Here is an 18,498-nt window from a genome sequence, read left to right as displayed (position 1 = left end):
TAAAGATTGATCTTGGTTGGTTGTTTTTTTTCAACACTCAGAACTGTGGTCATTGATAATCACATTTTCTGCTTTTATTTTGAAATTTCCGGAGGGATGTGAGCTTTTTACTCTGACCCCTTCACTAATGCGCTGAATGACTTTCTGGATGTGCCAAGAAGAAAAGAGTCTCACGGAATTAATTTGATGACGAGATCTCCGAATTCCTTCACCTACACGGAGGTGGTTCCGAGCTCCGGCCGCCATGTTCACAGCTCAGGTGGTGGAGTGAAAGAGGCCCGAGTTTAAACACGCACGCGTTAGTTTTAGTGTTTCAACTGTCCATCCGCACAAGGTGAATAAAACACGTCAACAAACACGTCACGCAAGCAAAGTAGAAAAAGAAAAAAAAAAAATCGACCAAAACCTTGAAAATACTAACTGGTTACATCCAGCGTAGATGCTGCGTTTACGGACCAGTCGGTTGCTCGAGGCGATGCAGGCAGTGGTCGAGCGTCCGTGCTGAACTTCAACTCACCTGGGAGGAAACGGCCCGGACCACCAGGTACATGGAGGTCAGCAGAGTCAGCATGGTCCCGCCAGTGGTTCACCGTCTGTCACCAACCGAAGAGCTTCCTTCCGAGGCAGGAATGGCGGCGCTGTGCCGGCAGAAGAAGAGGGATGGGCGGCAGACAGGTGAACACCCACGGAGAGGGGAGGAGGAGGAGGAGGAAGCGAGACAGGCTGGCGGGCAGAAGCAATGCGGCGACCCGGTGAGACGTGAGACCGGCACGGCTTGTTGTTCCGCGTTTCACCGGGACTCTCTGACTCACTGCCACCGCCGTGACAACTTCACACACACACACACACGCGCACGCACGCACGCGCACGTGCGTGCGCGTGCGCCTCTCTCGGTCTAGTCCCTTAATAAGATTTTGAGGACGCAAATAGCCGCTGAGCGCAGTGATCAAGCCTTTCACAATTGAGGATAATGTAAATATCAGTAAAAAAAAAAGAAAGAAAGAAAGAAAGAAAGAAAAGACAACAGAGGCAGATAATGTGAGTGACGTCACGTCGAATTGAAGTTGGGATTAAGCAAGTACAAAATCCATCCATTTTCCATACCCGCTTAGTCCCGAGGTCAGGGTCACGGGGGTCTGCTGGAGCCTATCCCAGCCGTCTTAGGGCGAAGGCAGGGGACACCCTGGACAAGTCGCCAGTTCATCGCAGGGCCACACAAGTACAAAATGAAAGGTCTTATTTTGTACATTCCCACAAGTAATTATCAAAAAACAAAAAACAAAATAAAAATAAATAAAAACCCTCATGTTTAAAGCCTCCTGCTTTGTTGGATCTTTCACGTTTGGAAGGATGAAAAGACAGGGTGGTCTCAGGGGGCAGGGCCAATACCTGGCTGGGTGTGTGGTCAGGTGACGGTGACATCACAAAGGCCTCAACACCAGAAGTGTGTTGGGGCTGTTGAAGTTGCTGATTTGAAATTTTGACTGAGCAGATTTTAACTTTATTACATCAGTTTCAGAGTCAACGCAACCTGTTTTTGTTTTTACAGTGGACCTTGGTCAAAAATAGTCCTGTGTGTGTGTGTTTAGATGCCTTGGTATTTGTTTCTGTGATAATCAGATGTGTCTGACGTGTTCAATGACTAGTGTTGCATGGTCATGAGCAATGGAAAGATAAGAGGTTGTTTGAATTTCCCTTCATTTCCTGAAGGTTGTGTTGAGTCAGCTGTGTTGAGGCATCATCTTCAGCTGAAAAGAACCAATTATATGTTTTTTGCAAGCTGCTTCACACTTAATTTACTAGAGGGCAGTGTGGCAATACACTCTTGAATTATGTAATGAAGTTATATTTTAAGATGAGAGTTGTTGCGTTTTTATAAGATTTTTTAGTTGTATAAGTAGTGGAACTTTTGCGACTACAGAGAAGTTTGAATAAAGGAAATAATTTTGCTTTTCTGTTAAGATTCTTATTTGACCAAGTCATCATTGTTGACACACATGATTTTTAGCACACAGAATTTTCCAGGAACTGTCACCTCTGCGCTCTGGTTGCACATGATGGAGAGTCCCATGTATTTAACCAACAAAGCCTGAAAAGTTGTCTGCTCTTCCCTAAGTTCAAACGGTTTTTATACCTTAGGTTCGTGTAAGCTGCTGCTGCACGGAAAAGGCAGATGTTGTTATCACACATAGTCTTCCAGGAACTAACACCCGTGCCCTCTGGTTGTGCACTCAGCTGACCTGTTAATCACACTTCTTGTTATGCAGTCTACACTAGCTGCTACATCAGAATTCACACAAATTTCTTTTTACAACGTATATATATATATAACGCATTTCAAACCTTGCAACTGTTTGAAAGCTAAAATTATACAGCTGGTTATGTGTATATTGGTCAGTTTTGTTTATGGTTAAGCTTCTTTTTGAAATTGTAAGACGTCATTCAAGACTTTAAATGTAGTGACACACAGACATTTAAAGTCTCAAAATGTAGTTACGCAAATGAACCACATCCCCCACACTTTTTGGCTGATTCTTTGCACGCAGAATTTTCCTGGAACTGTCACCTATGTCCACTGGTTGCACAGCCGCAGACATGACACATGAAATATATATTTTATATCATTTACCCTACAATGACCATACATGGGTTTCACTCTATCAGTGTAACAAAACCCTTTGCGAATAGGATGGGTAAACACCTATTAGGACCACCTCCGAGTGTTTTGCTCCACCTTGGTAGTATAAGTGGGACTCGCCAACCAATTTCTTAGAACTGAAGAAGCCTGTTGAATGAGAGGTGCAACATCTTCAAGAAAGCAGAACCAGTCCAGATGCCTCAACTTAATCTTCAAGTACTTTGTCACAGTTGTTTCCGGCCTGTTGCAACGGCAAACAACCTTCTAGCGAAGGTAAGACAACTTCTGGACTTTTCAGGGAAGAAAAACAATCAAACTGACTGAAATTAATTTAATATGGAACAAAGTTTTTCCATTTGGTACTTTTTTGTTGCGTATTGTATATTTACTGATCATTGATGGCAGAGTGTCCAGTTTCTGATGCTCAAACTTTTATTTTGTGATACCTTTTGGTCTAGATGTTTATCCTCTACTGGACGGCAGTGAGTCTCAGTGTCCTGCTGCCGCCAGCTGGTGGTATGCCGGCTGTGGAAAACGGCCAGTTGACTCATGTCGTGACTGACCTGCTGAACAGGTGAGTCTGAAATAAAGAAAGTCATACATTAACCAATTTTTCCTCCTGGTGATTGCTCTCCATTTGGAGGAGATAGTGCGCATTTTATCAGTTTTAAATAGCTGAACGGGAAACATTCTTAAAAAGATGATATGTTGAAAGCTTTGTTTTTTTTTACTGGACCTAATATCCCCATTGAGGATTTGTGTGGAGCACTGTGGCAAATCTTCTCCATGAGTCAGTGGAATTATCATTATTATTATTATTATTATTATTATTATTATTATTATTATTATTATTATTATTGTTATTATTATTATTATTATTAAGGCTCAAAATGACAAAAATGATATCAATATTGTCTAATAGACTAAGCTCAGTTTGATATTGTGTGAATGTCTGAGTCGGTCTGTTCCAAATGATGAACTTTAAGAACTGACTGATTGAACAGAAGTGACAGAAACAATAAACATCATCCACATCTGTTTTATTTGGCAGGTACACACCGAGCTACAAAATCAATGGTTCAGTGTAAGTAAACACTTTTTTTTTTTTTTTTCAAATAATATTAAGGAAGTTGTAAAATTATCAAAAAATTGCAGCTTCTAGTGTTGTTTGTCAAGTTTTGGACATCACTCTGCCAACTTGTTTTCGTGGACAGACGGTGGCCGATGTTCAGCCTGGTGGTCAGCGTCTCGCATGACACAAAAACAGGCCTATATGACGTCAACACAGTGACGGACAACTCCGAGACCGTGAGGGACAAAATCCTGAAGTGTGACGTGTATGTCGGAAAGAGAGTGGTGGCAGCCACCGTTCTGAGGTGGCCGAATGTCCTGGGGCAGTGTCCTGGTGAACGGATGCAATGGCCCTCCTTTCTGAAGAAGTGTAGTTCCACTCCTCGGACCTGGGCTGAGGTGAAGAGTAAGTGCCCTCAAAATACTATCCCAAACGGCACGGCCGATCACGCAGAGTTTCGCACTCTACAGAACATTCGCACTCTGGTATCGAACCATAGCAAAGGAAGCAACGATTTGCTGGTTTTTTATGTTCTTGCCTCCCCGTGTGACAAACGATGTACGAACAAAACACATCACTGGAGCATCCTCCAGTCCATCAAATCCATTAAGAAGTGGAAGAACTACGCAGTCGTCTTTTCAAATATCTTCGTGCCCCGGAATGGTACACAAATCCCTGACAAGCAGCGGCAGGGAGCCTTGAAGCGACTGGGCAATTCTGTTGGCCTAAACAACATATTCCGCTGCTTCAAAGACAAGGGTAAAATGCAGTGCATCAACTGTTCCAGCTCTGGAGCGGTTGCCCGCCCCTGTTACTCAAAGGAGTAACAACCTCATGTCAAACGGAGGGAAGCATCTCCTTGTCCGACATAAGAGCAACAGTTATTAACCAATTATAGTGCAAGAGTGAAGTTATATTTTATGTTTAAAAGTTTGACAAAGTTCAATTTGCAGCAAATTCACTGATGTCAGTTTGAAGATTTAACCTTGTGATTGCTTCTGATTAAAACGTGGCTGAGCATCAATCCTGTGTTCACGTGTCTGTGTACTCCAGTAGAAAAACAAACAATGAAAAACACATTTCCTTTCCATCATATTTGATTTAAATCTCTCTTGCTTTAATGGATTTTTGATTTCAGTGATACCCACAGTGTTCACTGTGCACGGTGCCTGGGTTGCCTTAGTCGGGATAAAATTTAACATTACAGTGTTTCCTCATACAAGGAAACGCCATTCAAAACAAAAAAAAACTTCTTCTTTTTTTTAAAGCACTACATCTCCCAAAATGCCGCGCCGCTTCTCCAATTTCACGTGATGCGCGGCGCACTATGTCACGTGACGCTCTCGACAAGCCCCTGGCGGTCGTTGGGGAGCGGGATCATGGCGGAGGCGGAAGCGGCGCGTGCCCTGAGCGGGCTGCTGAGCGGAATCGCCCAGAAGGTTTTCTTCGACAAGGCTGAAATCACCGAGGAGCTGCTGAGGGAGCAGCTCTTCCCCGAGCTGTCGACGGGCGACTTCCGGACTCTGTACGACCGGATGAGCGGCCTCCTGAAGGTACCGAAGCGCCGACACCCTGCCGGCCGACAGGGTGGACTGCACTCTGCTCCCGTCTCGTGAAAACAAACCTGTGTACTTCAAAACCGCGGACGGTCCACACGTTTATTTATTTTTTATTATTATTATTATTTTTTTTTTATTTTTTTTTTAACAGATTACACTTAGTAAACATTTATGCACACACATGCTGTATTTGCAATTCAAATGTTGTGTTCGACAGAACACAAGTTTTTTGTTTAGCAACTGATTAACTGCACAACTCACTGCGGATAGTCTCCAGGGCCAGTTTGTGTCATGTTGTCATAAGTAATTAATTCGTTTGTTGGTAGTTAGAACACTGGTCAGGGAATGAGTTGTTGTGTGAATGCAGAATTATGCGTCACACCAGTCAGCAAAAAAAGTGTATTCTTGATGTGAGAACGATTCCAAAAATGATGACCACATTTTGTAAAGTTCTTCTTGACTGCACACCGAAGGTTGTGTGAACTATTAGAGTGTGATTACCAAGAGAAGTTGGTTCCACCAGTGAAAGTTGACTAACAGTTGTTAGACTGAGTCACAGTGATACTTTGTGTCTAGACCCGTAAGAGTCTTTGTTTTACCTTGAACACCGGTAACACTGGCACAAATCAAAGTTGTTGTAGTTCAAACCCTCAGTGTAAAATTGGGATAAAGGTTGGCGACAAAGTCACCCATGATTGAAGCTCTATTAGAGTCAATAACAAAACAAAGTGCAAGATTCTTCATCAAGGTTATCCGACAATTTTTAGTCTCCATCCTGTCAGTGAACTCCAGGTTATTGGGAAAAAGTCCAATCTTTTTCAACTGGTTCCTAAACCTTCTGGACAGTCAGCTCATGATGTCACAAAGGGCAGTGAGACCTCTCCCAGCCATGTATTGGCTCCGGCCTCTGAGACCACCCTGTTATTGTTCTTTTCCAGACACGTGTAAGGATCAACAGAGCTTCAGCAAGAAGCTAAAGTGCAGCCTTTTGACAGGAGGCTGTAAACAGAGGGCTAAATATGCTTCCTCGTGGACATGCAGAGGTGTTTATTATTGATATTTTATAGTGCCACGTTGCTCCGATTGGAGTCCAGGATGAAATGTAAAGATCTGAAATTAGTTTCCGCGATGCAACTTTGATTGCCGTTTGTACTTTTGGCCAAAACAAAACTCAGCCCTTGCGGTGCCTCTCGTCCTCACACAGTCTATCGCCGCGGCGGACATGGACCACGCTCAGCTGGAGGCCTTTCTGACCGCGCAGGCTCGGCGGCAAGGCAGCGGCGGGGTGAGTGCCGAGCAGACCGCCGCCCTCTCACGCTTCTGGAGGAGCCAGCGAGCTCGCGTGAGGGAGAGCCTGGTGGCCCAGAGCCGCTGGGAGCCCGGCCTCAGAGGCCTCTCCTGGAGAGTGGACCTTCAGACTGGGGCCAGCAGGGGGAGCCCTGCGCACGGCGGACCAGTGGCTCTGGTGGAGCTGGAGCTGGGCAGAGCCGGACAGGTGAGACCGACAGCTCCTTCAGTTCAGTGGGTAAAAGTTTTGCTCTTAAGATTTCCTATTTTTTAAAAAAAACAAAAAAAAAACACATTTTTTCCTGTTTCCTGAAATGTGAGTCCTTGTCTTCTATCAGTCCTCACTGAATTGGTCTGAGCATTTCATTTCAATTACTTGACGGTGTACTGACAATGAAGTGGCTTCTATTCTGTTCCTTTTACTTTTACTTTCTTAACACACGGCCTAGAGTTTAAAAATCTGACCTGTCGCTGATCCACGTCGCCGTCCTCAGGGCTCAGAGTTTGTTTGCGTGGAGCTGGACGAAGAGAAAATCGGCGACGTGCTGAGGAAGATGGGCGACATCCAGAAGAGCATCGACGGCATTGTTCACCGCTCGTAGAGCGTCCGCAATGTCCGGCGTCTCCTCTGACAGAGCAGACCACGAGCGGTGGCTGCTGCTGCTGCTGCTGCACCTGCGGTCGGATTCCGGGCAGGAAGTGCATCCATCATCAGCTGACTTGACATTCCAACACATTCCGATTACCACGTGTGTTCCTGCAGGAGACTGACCACCGTGCCGTCGTTCTAAGGATCCTCATCTTCTTATTGGATGAAAGTTGCTGTGAGAAGATGCTGTGGATTTTGAAAAAGCAGGAAAAAAAGACTCTTTGTCTAGACTGAACAGAAAGTTGAATGTGGGTAAAAATGTGCCTCTAAAGTATCTCAGATCAGCTCCGTTTGAGCATGAAAAACTTTGACAATAATAATAATTAAAAAAAAAAAAAAAAAAGAATGACATGTTACTGCAACTCTGGTTTACACATTTTAGAGAATCACCTGTAAAAAAAAGATGAATGCTGTCCTGGAAAGTTGCACGGTGCAAATCTGTTTTGAAACATGTTCCCAGATTTTCTGCTTTTCGCTCTGGTTTCTCTGCCATGTTAATGACAGCACGCAGAAATGAGAGGATGAAGTAAAACCCTGAAATTGCAGCAGGGAGTGACTGTGTGATGAAGAACCTGGTTGAGACTGTTTGAGGCTACAGGGATAAATTCAAAATGTGTTTCAGGACTACTAATTGGCCCAAACTATTCCTATTATTAGTATTATATTTTCCCAATGTCTTCATGAATTAGGACTTGAGTCTTCTCTGGCCTCACATTTATTGATAATTGTACCAGGGATGATCTGGTACCCGACCTTTCATCAGTCTGTACAAATCTGTACAAATAAAGAATCAATCTGAAGATTTTGTACTTTCAAGAGCCGAAACGGACTAAGCGGACTTGTCAAATTTTCTGTACATACCAGATGCAGAGGAGTAAAATACATTTGTTTATCCACGGCGCAAGCAAATACAAATACATAGAAATTTTAAAAAGTTAATCTGCAAATGTTATTAGTCTGACACTAATAACAGACTTTTAATTGCTTATAAATAACAATTATATCATCATCATCATCATCATCATCATCATCGGTAGTAGTAGTAGTTGTAGTTGTGTGGGGCTTTGTGTTTCCACTCCGTCCGAAGGAGGAGCCGCTGCGCGCGCAACACCGGGGCGGTACCCGGCCGTGACTTTGCACCTGTTGTTTACAGCCGCCGGCGCTCGCGCCCCGAGCCTGCCTCTCATGACGTCACGGCGGCGGAACCGCGTGCGTTCACGCGGACTCTACTTACCTCAAACGCGGGCCTAGGTCTTCAGAAGGCGGACGCTGCGGTCCCGATGGGACTTTGGTTTCGGTCCCGCTGCCAGGGGGAGCCGATCGGCTGGTTTTAGAGGTAGGCTTGGGGCTCTGGGACGGGGCGCCGCAGGAGCAGCCCGCTCCACTCTTCACCTGGTGTCGGAAGCAGAGCATTTAAAGTGACAGCGAAGGCAGCGTTGTTCACACTAAAATATAGCCCGAGCGCGCAGATGTTGGCTAAACATCGATATCTTTCTTTCTTTATTACTTTTTGAATGCCGACATCAAGACTTTACGCCACTGTCGTAATGGGAGTTTGCAAACGTAAAAATATAACAACCTGCAGGATTGCAACAACCTGGATATTTACATTATTTATTAGATTATTTATATTAAATCGCCAGTTTATTATTATTATTATTATTATTATTATTATTATTATTATTATTATAAATAACATACATTTATAGCCATAAACAGCTGTTTTTGTTCATTACCCCAGGCTAGTGAGTTCAAATTGCTTGGTATAAGCCCGGCAGCCAGAAAGTTGACTTTGAGCTTCATGGTGATAAAAACGTCCTGTTTATTATTCTGCAAGGTCGTCTTAATGGCTTGCATTCTGCGTCCAATAAAATGAGTCAAGATTTGAACTGGAGGTTAATGATTTGACACTCCTGGCCTACTCACCGGTCCCTGTTTCGCTTATGTTTTAGGTTTGACTCATGGAAGCAAGGGTTCCAATTGCAATGGGAGGACAAAGCAGGCGACTGTCACTGGCGCCACAATCTGGCTATCTTCTGCAGGGACTGAGGATATTTTTCGATAATTATGTCCAAGATGCTGCAACTCTGGTTCTGCAACTTCCATCACATTTGAATTAATGTGGCAGTTTAGTTGGGCCAGAAAACTAAGACTCGGTTCATGTGGGGTTAATTTCAAGATGGACCTGCCAAACAGTATAGTGTTACGGAGACTGGATGCTAGCCACCAGACTGCCGGGTCATGGTAATCAAAATCCGAACAGAACAGAACCAACGACTGCATGTAATTTGAAAAAGACAGAATGAACTGACGCAAAGTCTGTTTACCCCATACCACAATTATAAAAAACAGAGGATCTACACTTTCTTAACTCCAATTTTTTTTATATTCCAGATGACTGCAGACTGAGACGTACAGAGCTCCTTTGCACCTCGACTATTGACATCATTGTCTGGTGACGAAGGAGTGGTGACCCTTCACAGGTGAAGCGTCCACTCTGCTTTACACTAAGTACGCACTAGAACACTCAGAACAAGTCAACCCCATATCAATGTGAACAGTCCAGAGGAATGGGGGAAAAAAAACTCAGTTAACTCACTGTAAATTCAGTTAAAGACAAACAAAATATGAGGATACTGCTGTGAAAATATTTAACATTACTTTCTCAAACACCAATCAAACAAATTATATTTTTATAGACCAGGTTTGCAAATGCTATTTGCCTAAAATGGGCTTAACAGTCCCTACAGATGCAACAAACACTGCAAAATATTCTTAAAATAAACCAAACAAGTTTCTACACCTCTCAATCGAGATTTAGTGGTTCAAAAACCTGACTTTTGATTATGCATCTGTCACCTTCTTCCTAAAACTTTGTGGTGTCCACTGTGCCGTATATGAGAAAGGATTCACATACTTCAGGCAAAAAAAGACGAAACACAACAAAAATCTGAATGCATTGTAGAAAAAAAAGTCTCCAGATTGACTGCTATTGAAAACTATTGTGTTGTTGCTGCGCGTGTGTTCATTCAAGCACATGCCAAAGACCAGCAAACTGGCGTCATGTGTGCAGCGTGTGATTGGAGGCATGTGATTCGAGTTTAGTGTAGGGAGGAGAAATAGTTCCTGTGCTCAGAGTTCCTGGGCTCTGAGTTCCTGAGTTCTGTCTGAAAGGATTTGTTTGAAAATAAAGAAATAAATAAAACAAGAAGGAAAAAAGTGGCCTTAAGTGGGAACCAACATTCCCACTGAGCTGTTCTTCTGTTTCTGCCTGGGTGTGGTAATGTGTGGTTTTATCTGGGGATTGTTGTACGTTTGACTCTGCAGACGTCAGACCATGAAATATTGTCATTACCATCAAGTAGGGGTGTGACGATACACCCAGCTCACTGGAGGAGACAATACACGATATTGGGTGCACAAGAACTAGATGAGATTTTCACATTCCTTTTAAGAAAACTAAAATGATAAAACGTGACTGAACAAAGTTTTTATTGAACAGAGTAACAAAACATTACAGAGTTATTTTGTAATGTTTTATAGCATTCATAACTTCCATGTATTAGCTGTTGAACTACATTACACAAACAAATTAATTGTTAAATTAATGAAATATGAAATATGAAATAAGTGCAAACAATATTTGCAAAACTGTAAACAATGTAAAAAGTGCAAACAGAGACTTTCTTTTCTAAGCTTGGGAACTATACAGCCTAGCCTAAGCTGTGGACACACACACACACACACACACACACACACACACACACACACACACACACACACACACCTGCTTGTTCACTAGTATGCTGGTGTAGTGCTACTAGTAGACGCAGCAAAGGCACATTACTGCACCCAAAGGTCACGACTAGAAGTGTGTCCGTGAGACAGCTTTTCACTTAAACGAGAAATATCGGCACCATTTAATCTCGTAACAGCCTCACCATCACTTGATGATTATATTTTTCTGTGCTTTGCAGAGCAGAGGCACCATGAGGGTGTCAGGCAGAAGACACAACATCTGCTGCATGGCGGTGGCCTTCAGCGTCTTCTTCTGCGTACTCTTTGGCCTGCACACCAGTTTCAGCAGTGGCCCTCGGCCCAAGATCTTGGTCCCATTCAACAGGTTTTGGCGCCGGCTACTTTGGAGAGAATCCTTCTGGAACAAGGAGCAGCAGCGCCTGGACATTCTTCACAACCCCCTGTTCAACTGGTCACGCAACTCCTCGGAGGTGCCTGATTGGTTTAATAACACCACCCCCCTCAACCTGTGCAAGCCAGACTACAGAGTACGGACACAAATCCGGGACTACAACACCCTGCCAGAGCAATTGCAGGACTTCCTTCTATACATGCGCTGCAGGACATATCCAACGCTAATTGACCAGCCAAATTTCTGCCATAAAAAGCCCTACCTGCTGCTAGTGGTCAAATCACTGGTCCAGCACTTTGACAGGCGGCAGGCCATCCGTGAAACCTGGGGCCGTGCCGGCATCGTTGCCAATCGGACTGTGGCCACGGTGTTCTTGCTGGGCAGCTCCTTGTCCACGGATTACTTGCCAGATCTGCAAGGAATGCTGAGTCACGAGGCAAAGTTCCACAAGGACATCATCCAGTGGCACTACAGGGACACCTTTTTCAACCTGACCCTGAAAGAAGTCCTTTTCCTGGACTGGTTCCGTCAAAGGTGTCCCCACACCCGCTACGTCTTCAAAGGAGACGATGACGTCATTGTTAACACTTTCAGAATTGTCGAGTTTCTCAAAAACCTGTCGCTGCACCAGAGGAAGGAACTTTTCATTGGCAGTGTGATCATGGACGGTGAACCAAAGCGAGACCCGAAGCTGAAGTACTTCATCCCGCAGAGTGTGTTTGAGGGGCAGTATCCGCCGTACGCATCGGGCGCTGGCTATCTGTTCTCCGGCAACTTGGCACTTCGCCTGCATAGTGTCTCTCACCGGGTGCTGCTGTATCCCATTGACGACGTCTACACAGGGATGTGCCTGGAGAAACTGGGCTTGAGTCCCGAAGAGCACAGTGGCTTCAAGATCTTTGACATAGACGACAACATGACACCGTGCATGTACCGTGGCCTAATGATGGTCCACAGCCGGACACCGCTTGAGCTGCTGACCATCTGGTCGTGGATCGTCAAACCAGAGTTGGACTGTCAGTGAATTCACATGGATGACAGCTGATGACAGCATATGAATAGAAACAAGAAAAGGGGGTAAAGAAAGACTTGTTTTTCTGGGATATAATATATAGTCCTTCTTCTAGTTCAATTAGGTCCTTTCGTCCTGTTTTTTGTATTAAGAAAATGTATAAAAAATTAAAAAAACAATTTTCTATCCATACAGAGGTGGCCTCTTTAAATATATTAAAATCAGGACGGACTGGAGTCTCAAAGACTAGACAGAACGTCTGATGATGCAATCAGCCTGCAGAACACGAAGTAGGTTGGATGAGGTTCCACAGCAACTCTGCTAAGTAACAGTAAACTGGGTGTTACAAAACACACACACACACACACACACAATTGAGGGAAGACAAAAAACATCAGCCCATTACTTTTTTTCTGAAAAAAACTAAACAAAACTGGAAACACTGACCTCTGGAGGTCAAATCCAACAGCTGCACTCTCCAGAGGTGAATCTCAATCAGCTCACTGATGGTTTTCAGCTGCTGCCCACAGCTCAAAGTGGCAGCAGTTTAACTGAGGTGATCAGCGTCCACCTCACCTTTATCTCAACAAAGTTTCACAGACGTTTAAAATGTTGCAAATGAGAATCTCTGGCATTAGACGTAAGCTGCTACTGCTGTTGCTGAGTGTTTGGTGGACGCTTGGCGACTTACAGGTGGGTCCAGTCTGCTGAGACAATGATTTGTGGTCGACCATTTCTGTCTTTCTGAACCGGTTTCTTGTGCCTGCAGGTGGACACAGCTGCAGCTGATGGACCTTCAGGTGATATCTGACTTTGTTTCATTTAACAATTTAAACGTTTCACTTCACTTCCACAGTCTGTTGAAATTAGATGTCAATCTTTGAGAGATACAGACCAAAAGCCATGAGTTAAAGTGGTTAAACGTTAAAGTCCCAAGTCCTTCGACACTAGATCTTTTCCGGGATCTGTCAGTAAGTGAGATGTAGTTTGAAGTCCCAGTGTGTCAGAATAAACAGTTCCTAAAAGACAAACAAGGAAGTTTAAGTAACAGGAAAACAGGAAACACGATTGTTTGTGATTTGTTATTGTGTTTGGTCAAGGGACATACTTTTGAAGCGATGAGATAATGTAGTTCGCTAACATGAAGCTTACTCTGCCAGAACCTCCAGAATGAAAGCAGGACGTGGTACATTTCTAACTGGTGCTGGTCACATTTCATGGACACCAGGGGAAAAGTATGTGCATGCGTGTGTGCATAAAAATAGTGCGCTATATAACACGGGATCAGTGTCAAGATGATGAAAAAACAATAACAAAAAGTTATTTTAAAGGCTGTCAAGTGTACAAGATTTATGGCCCTCTAGTAGAAGTAAAATACAATGCTGACAATGTTAATCCTGTTCACTGATGACAAACCTTGCTTTGGTTGTGTTTCGTCCTCAGACCCTGACAATGGGCCATTCTTTGCCCTACGGAGCTGCCACCAGCGACTGCAGGCAGACACCGGCGAGTTCTTTTCACCTGACTACCTGTGCTCCAACCCGCCCCTGTGGTGCAACTGGACCATCCAAGTGGCTGCTGGGAAAAGGGTCCACCTCGACCTGGAGGACCTCACCCCCGGCGACAGCTGTCGCTTCAAGAGGGACCAGTTGCACGTGGAAGATCCGGCAGGGGAAGGCGGTGTCGGCCACAAGGTGCTGCAGAGGTGCTGGCGAGAGGCCACTTTCACCTCCTCCTCCAACTCTCTGGGGGTAGTGCTGCTAATCGGCAGCAGGCCCGGCGCCCCCTACAGGGGGTTCCATGGGCGCTACCAAGCGTTTGGCCCCCTGGCCGTTTACAATCCACAGGAAGTACTGCCCAACAGCCGCCAAGTTTCTGACCTGCCTACTGGTCCTGAGGACTTTATCTGGTTGGACGAGGAGGAGGAAGAAGAAGAAGAAGAAGAAGAGGAGGAGGAGGGTGGTGGTGGTGGTGGCGGCAGTGAGCATGTGGATTCAGAATTAACCACAGCCTCAAATTTGGATGATGACATTCAGCCTTCGGCGCTGTTGGCTGAACATGACGTCAACACTGAAGTGAGTGCAAACAAAAACCACCACCACCACCACAGAGCCACGAAGTGACTGGTAACGAAATTGCAACAATGATTGGCCACTGGGTTGCTACTGTTGCCAGACTCTTTGCTTACTCACCTGATATTTACCGAACAATAGTTGGCTGAACATCTTTTACAACTGGTTTCTCTTGACATTTAAAGGATTAAACTCGCCAAAATCGGCAGCTTCACCTCTTTCCTGCTGTCTCTCATCTAGAAATGTTGCCATCAAACTGGTATTTACTGATGGCAGAAGCAGTGGCCAGTTTAGTTTCCAATTTGCTTTCCATTTATTATTCAAAAAAACACATTGGGAAGGAAACATTCACATCACAAGTACACATATCCCCAACACAGATAAGGTCCATGATGACTTTGAATCAAACTAGACTGTGATGGACAACACTGTCCTTTCCTCTTCCTTCTCTGTGAAACTCCACAAAAGGTGAATGGGCTACAGGAAATACTTATTCTTTTAAACTGTCTTTAACCAGGTCAAAGACGACCACCAATCAGCTTCCAGTAGCCTCCTCTACTCAGCTGCAGCACTTGGTCCGACCCAGGGGACCTCTCGATCTGAGAGAGGCGCAGCTCCGGCCCTGTTGGAACAGAAGGTCCATCTGCAGCAACATGACGATCAGAGCAATGAGCTCAAACCTGTCATTCACAGCCAAAAGGCGAGAGAGAAGACGGTGGGAGAGGATTCAGGCCTTCCAGAAGAGAAGGAGGAGGTTGAGGTGGATGGATCACAGGGCCTGACAACAGAAGAGTCAGTTGGCCACAAGGACTTGATGGCGGACACTAGACCCTCTGAAGGAGCAGAACCCGCACAGCCGCTTCCTCAGCCCAACATGATGGAACCTCTGTCGGACTTCAGAGTAGACAGTAAGCAGTGGAGATCTTCACAGGCTTTTACATAAACTTTATTATAAACTATCACTGTTTAAAATGTGTATTTACTGTACCTTGTTTCCGTGACAGCCACCAAAAAGAACCACTCAAACCGTCTGCATCTTCCGGGCGGTGAGAACACCTGACCAATTTTGTAATGTGGTTCACTGAAATTTCCACTTCCCGCCCTTGACCTCTTGATGGCAGTGTTGTTTGGTTGTCATCTGTGACAGATCACTTGTTTGAGGTTGCAGTGGAGGTGAGTTTCAGTCATGATCGGGACGAGTCCTGGGACCAGGTGGCCCGCTCTCTACTGCTCTCTGTCAAGACTCTGGTGAGTCCATTGTGGCAAACCAAAACCTCCCAGTGTTTCCTTCTACTAGGAAGGAACCACAGTCTAAAATTCAAAATGGGTTTCAAGAAGCGACAATGCTTTTCTGCAGATCAGTGAGCAGCTGAAGCATCTGAGTTTGACACCCTCCCTGTCCTCTAAAAGAATAAAAAGGTCGGTGCTCGGACTCGGCCGTGTCCGACCTATCAGCTCCCCAGTGACCATGGTCATTGTTGTGACTGCCTGTTTTCTGGCTGCTTTCAGGTTGAGTGGAGGAGTCCTCTACATCCTGTGGCTGCACGTCGGGCAGAGCGCCGGAGGTCAGCAGGTCCACAGGGCTGTCCACTCGGCACTGCAGGAGCTCATTGCTACTGATGTTGACGCCAGAGGACGCCACAGCAGGGCGGTCATCATGTCGCTGTCCACAGCAGGTACAGGAGAACTCTTTGGATTCAGGACTTGGTGATATATCTCAAGACAAACAAATGGATGGACCCCTGGTGGCTGGCGGTGATACAGGCCAGTAGTGGATGTCCTCGTCAGTGTTTTCTAGCATTAGTGGAGAGATACAGTCTCCAGAGGACGATCAGGAAATATCATTGGGAGCTGAATATTTTATTTGAAAGCGTAATATACTTTACACAATGGGGTCGCTGTCTGCCTCATCTGTATCATATTTTTTTTGAGACACTTCTGCCTGAAGCAACAGAAACCCTGTTGGTGTGTTTCAGACGTGAACGAGTGTGGCACCCAGCTGGTGCTGTGCGATGCCAACGCCGACTGCCTCAACTGGTTTGGCTCCTACTCGTGCCGCTGCCGGTCCGGTTTCCAGGACGTGTCCCGAGTGGGTTCAGGGGGAACTGTGTGCGTGGATGCGACAGAGGCTGCAGGTGCAACAGCTGCTGTGTGTCAACGTGGAGTGCCACAAATCAACAGCCATCCAAGTCATTTTTTTTTGGTTGCAGGTTGCAGCTCGGGCCTCTCAGCTGAGACCAAAGGCGTCTACGTGCTCTTCTTCCTGCTCAGTGCTCTCATCGTGATGCTGCTGGTGGCTGCTGGCATGTTGTATCGCCGCCACCACCGGGGGGCGTTCCTGGTCCATTGCCAGAAGACTGGCAGCATCGCTTCACACGAACCCAAAAAGGAGGGAAGCTTCTGTCCCAATGCTGAGCTTCCCCCGCCGCCACTGCCTTCTCGAGGCTATAGGGAGGCATGGCCTCCCTTGAAGGAGGGGCACCCCCCAGTGGACCTGCCACTGCTGCGCTTCAACCCACTGCTGCCTCCGGAGGATGCAAAATGAGTCCGACAGAATCATTGTAATGGTCCTTGACCCACGTTAGATTCAGTTTCTATTTTTTTTCTGTATAACCAATTAAAGTGCTTGAAACTGAACATCTCCACTGCCTTCAGTTTGACAACCATTACCCCAGTCTCTAGATATTCAGCCACCTGCAGCCAATGCAGCGATGTAGCTAGGAATGCCAATATTACAATAGCAGAGGGGGACATTGATGTGGTTTTGAGACGATGAGTAAATTTCTGCCGACAAGTAATGTTGATTATCTTTGGATAACAGCATATTTAGCCCTGTGTTTACAGCCGCCTGCTAGAACTGACGCGCCTTGGACAGAAACAAAAACAGGGTGGTCTCGGATGGTGGGGGTAGCACCTGGCTAGGAACGTGGTCACTAAGGAAAAGTATGAACACCCTTTGTAACATCCCGGAGGGCTGTCTCAGCATAAAACACCGGCAGCAGCAGGAGAAAGACTTAAAAAAAAAAACTGCAGAAAATTCAACAACACAGCAGGAAAAACTTCTAAATCCACAGCCTGTTTGTTTCAACTCTGGTTAAACTTCTTTTCCTGGTTTATCAGTAAATCTGGGAATATGTGTCGGATTATGGGCCAAAATGAAAGTACGGGGGTTGGGAGGGGTTCACATTTTTTTCACGGCAAGGAACTGCGAGCCACCGGTGAGCCTCCTGGTCCGTATCAGCGCCTCATCAGTGCTGAGCAGGCCCGGCGGCGTTATCGGGCCCCCGCCAAGCCGTGCCTCCTCGGCCAATCACACTTCACACGGCTCGGCTAATAGAAAAATAAATTGCCGGCCCGCCGAGAGGCTAACGGGAGGCCGATTCCTCTGATATAATGAAGCCGGTGACACCGGGATCAGGTTATTAAACACTGATGGGATTAGTGGGCAGCTCATCCTGACGGTGATGCAGGGTCAGCGTTCCTCAGCCAGCCTGTCGGCAGAGCCAGACCCCAGCAGGGTCTGCTCCATTCACACCACCACTGTAGAATCTTGCCATCCAGGCTGTTAAGGAAAAAATTTAAAAATAACTTTAATCGCCATCCAAAGAGATATTCATCTTCTAATAAAGGAGAACAAAACGCTATCAATTTCATTATCTCCATCTGAAATGGTGAAGCTGTGTTTAATTAAATCTCTCCAGATGCTAGGAGAGGTTTCGTTCTGAAAACCCTCAACCATCCCTTGCCAGATCGCAGAGTCATTGTCAGGGGTTTAGTTAGCTAGTTAGTCACAAACTGTGTGCTCAGTACAGAACAGTGGTTGTGTGACGCATTAATTTCGACATGTCTAGTCTTAATTAGTCTTCCACTGTTATTTTGGTAACAGTGACATGACATGATCTGTTCTTATAGGATTGTTGTTATTTTGCTTTTATCACAGACATAATATTTTTAGATGTTTTGGTACCTTGACAGGTTTCGATGTAAACTTCCATCTTCCTCAGAAGGCCACACGGATGTTGTGACCCGTTTTATCAGCTCATGTCACAGAGCTCAGTA

The 18,498-nt window shown here is 45.4% G+C and overlaps 4 protein-coding genes across 6 annotated transcripts; all 4 read left to right on the top strand.

Annotated features, from left to right (window-relative positions):
• Positions 1-2,691: 2,691 nt before the first annotated feature.
• Positions 2,692-4,711, top strand: LOC142903369 (uncharacterized). Its single transcript, XM_076048941.1, has 4 exons — positions 2,692-2,911; positions 3,097-3,212; positions 3,690-3,722; positions 3,853-4,711. Exons 1-4 carry the CDS (start codon positions 2,834-2,836, stop codon positions 4,535-4,537), a joined length of 912 nt encoding a protein of 303 aa, XP_075905056.1. The 5' UTR covers positions 2,692-2,833; the 3' UTR covers positions 4,538-4,711.
• A 345-nt stretch (positions 4,712-5,056) lies between these two features.
• Positions 5,057-8,005, top strand: commd1 (copper metabolism (Murr1) domain containing 1). The gene is made up of 3 exons (XM_076048895.1): positions 5,057-5,263; positions 6,474-6,764; positions 7,051-8,005. The coding sequence occupies exons 1-3, from the start codon at positions 5,090-5,092 to the stop codon at positions 7,156-7,158; spliced, it is 573 nt and encodes a 190-aa protein (XP_075905010.1). The 5' UTR covers positions 5,057-5,089; the 3' UTR covers positions 7,159-8,005.
• A 1,154-nt stretch (positions 8,006-9,159) lies between these two features.
• On the top strand, positions 9,160-12,559 carry LOC142903333 (N-acetyllactosaminide beta-1,3-N-acetylglucosaminyltransferase 2-like). Of its 2 annotated transcripts, none has more exons than XM_076048900.1 (2): positions 9,160-9,688; positions 11,188-12,559. In XM_076048900.1, exon 2 carries the CDS (start codon positions 11,195-11,197, stop codon positions 12,377-12,379), a length of 1,185 nt encoding a protein of 394 aa, XP_075905015.1. In that variant the 5' UTR covers positions 9,160-9,688; positions 11,188-11,194; the 3' UTR covers positions 12,380-12,559. The 2 variants fall into 2 exon arrangements, with proteins under 2 accessions (XP_075905015.1, XP_075905014.1); XM_076048899.1 differs by having other exon boundaries at positions 9,162-9,688; positions 11,183-12,559.
• A 181-nt stretch (positions 12,560-12,740) lies between these two features.
• On the top strand, positions 12,741-17,076 carry LOC142903332 (uncharacterized). 2 transcript variants are annotated; one of them, XM_076048898.1, is made up of 10 exons: positions 12,760-13,060; positions 13,137-13,167; positions 13,811-14,442; positions 14,957-15,347; positions 15,444-15,485; positions 15,587-15,687; positions 15,797-15,858; positions 15,949-16,115; positions 16,416-16,574; positions 16,650-17,076. In XM_076048898.1, the coding sequence occupies exons 1-10, from the start codon at positions 12,977-12,979 to the stop codon at positions 16,982-16,984; spliced, it is 2,004 nt and encodes a 667-aa protein (XP_075905013.1). In that variant the 5' UTR covers positions 12,760-12,976; the 3' UTR covers positions 16,985-17,076. The 2 variants fall into 2 exon arrangements, with proteins under 2 accessions (XP_075905012.1, XP_075905013.1); XM_076048897.1 differs by having other exon boundaries at positions 12,741-13,060; positions 16,416-17,076.
• The last annotated feature ends 1,422 nt before the right edge of the window (positions 17,077-18,498 follow it).

Source organism: Nelusetta ayraudi, unplaced genomic scaffold (assembly GCF_046127955.1).
Source record: "Nelusetta ayraudi isolate G7.1 ecotype Tasmania unplaced genomic scaffold, CSIRO-AGI_Nayr_v1 ptg000109l, whole genome shotgun sequence".
Lineage (NCBI taxonomy): Eukaryota > Metazoa > Chordata > Actinopteri > Tetraodontiformes > Monacanthidae > Nelusetta > Nelusetta ayraudi.
The sequence above is the reverse complement of the archived record's forward strand: the minus strand, read 5'-3'. Positions and strand labels throughout refer to the sequence as shown.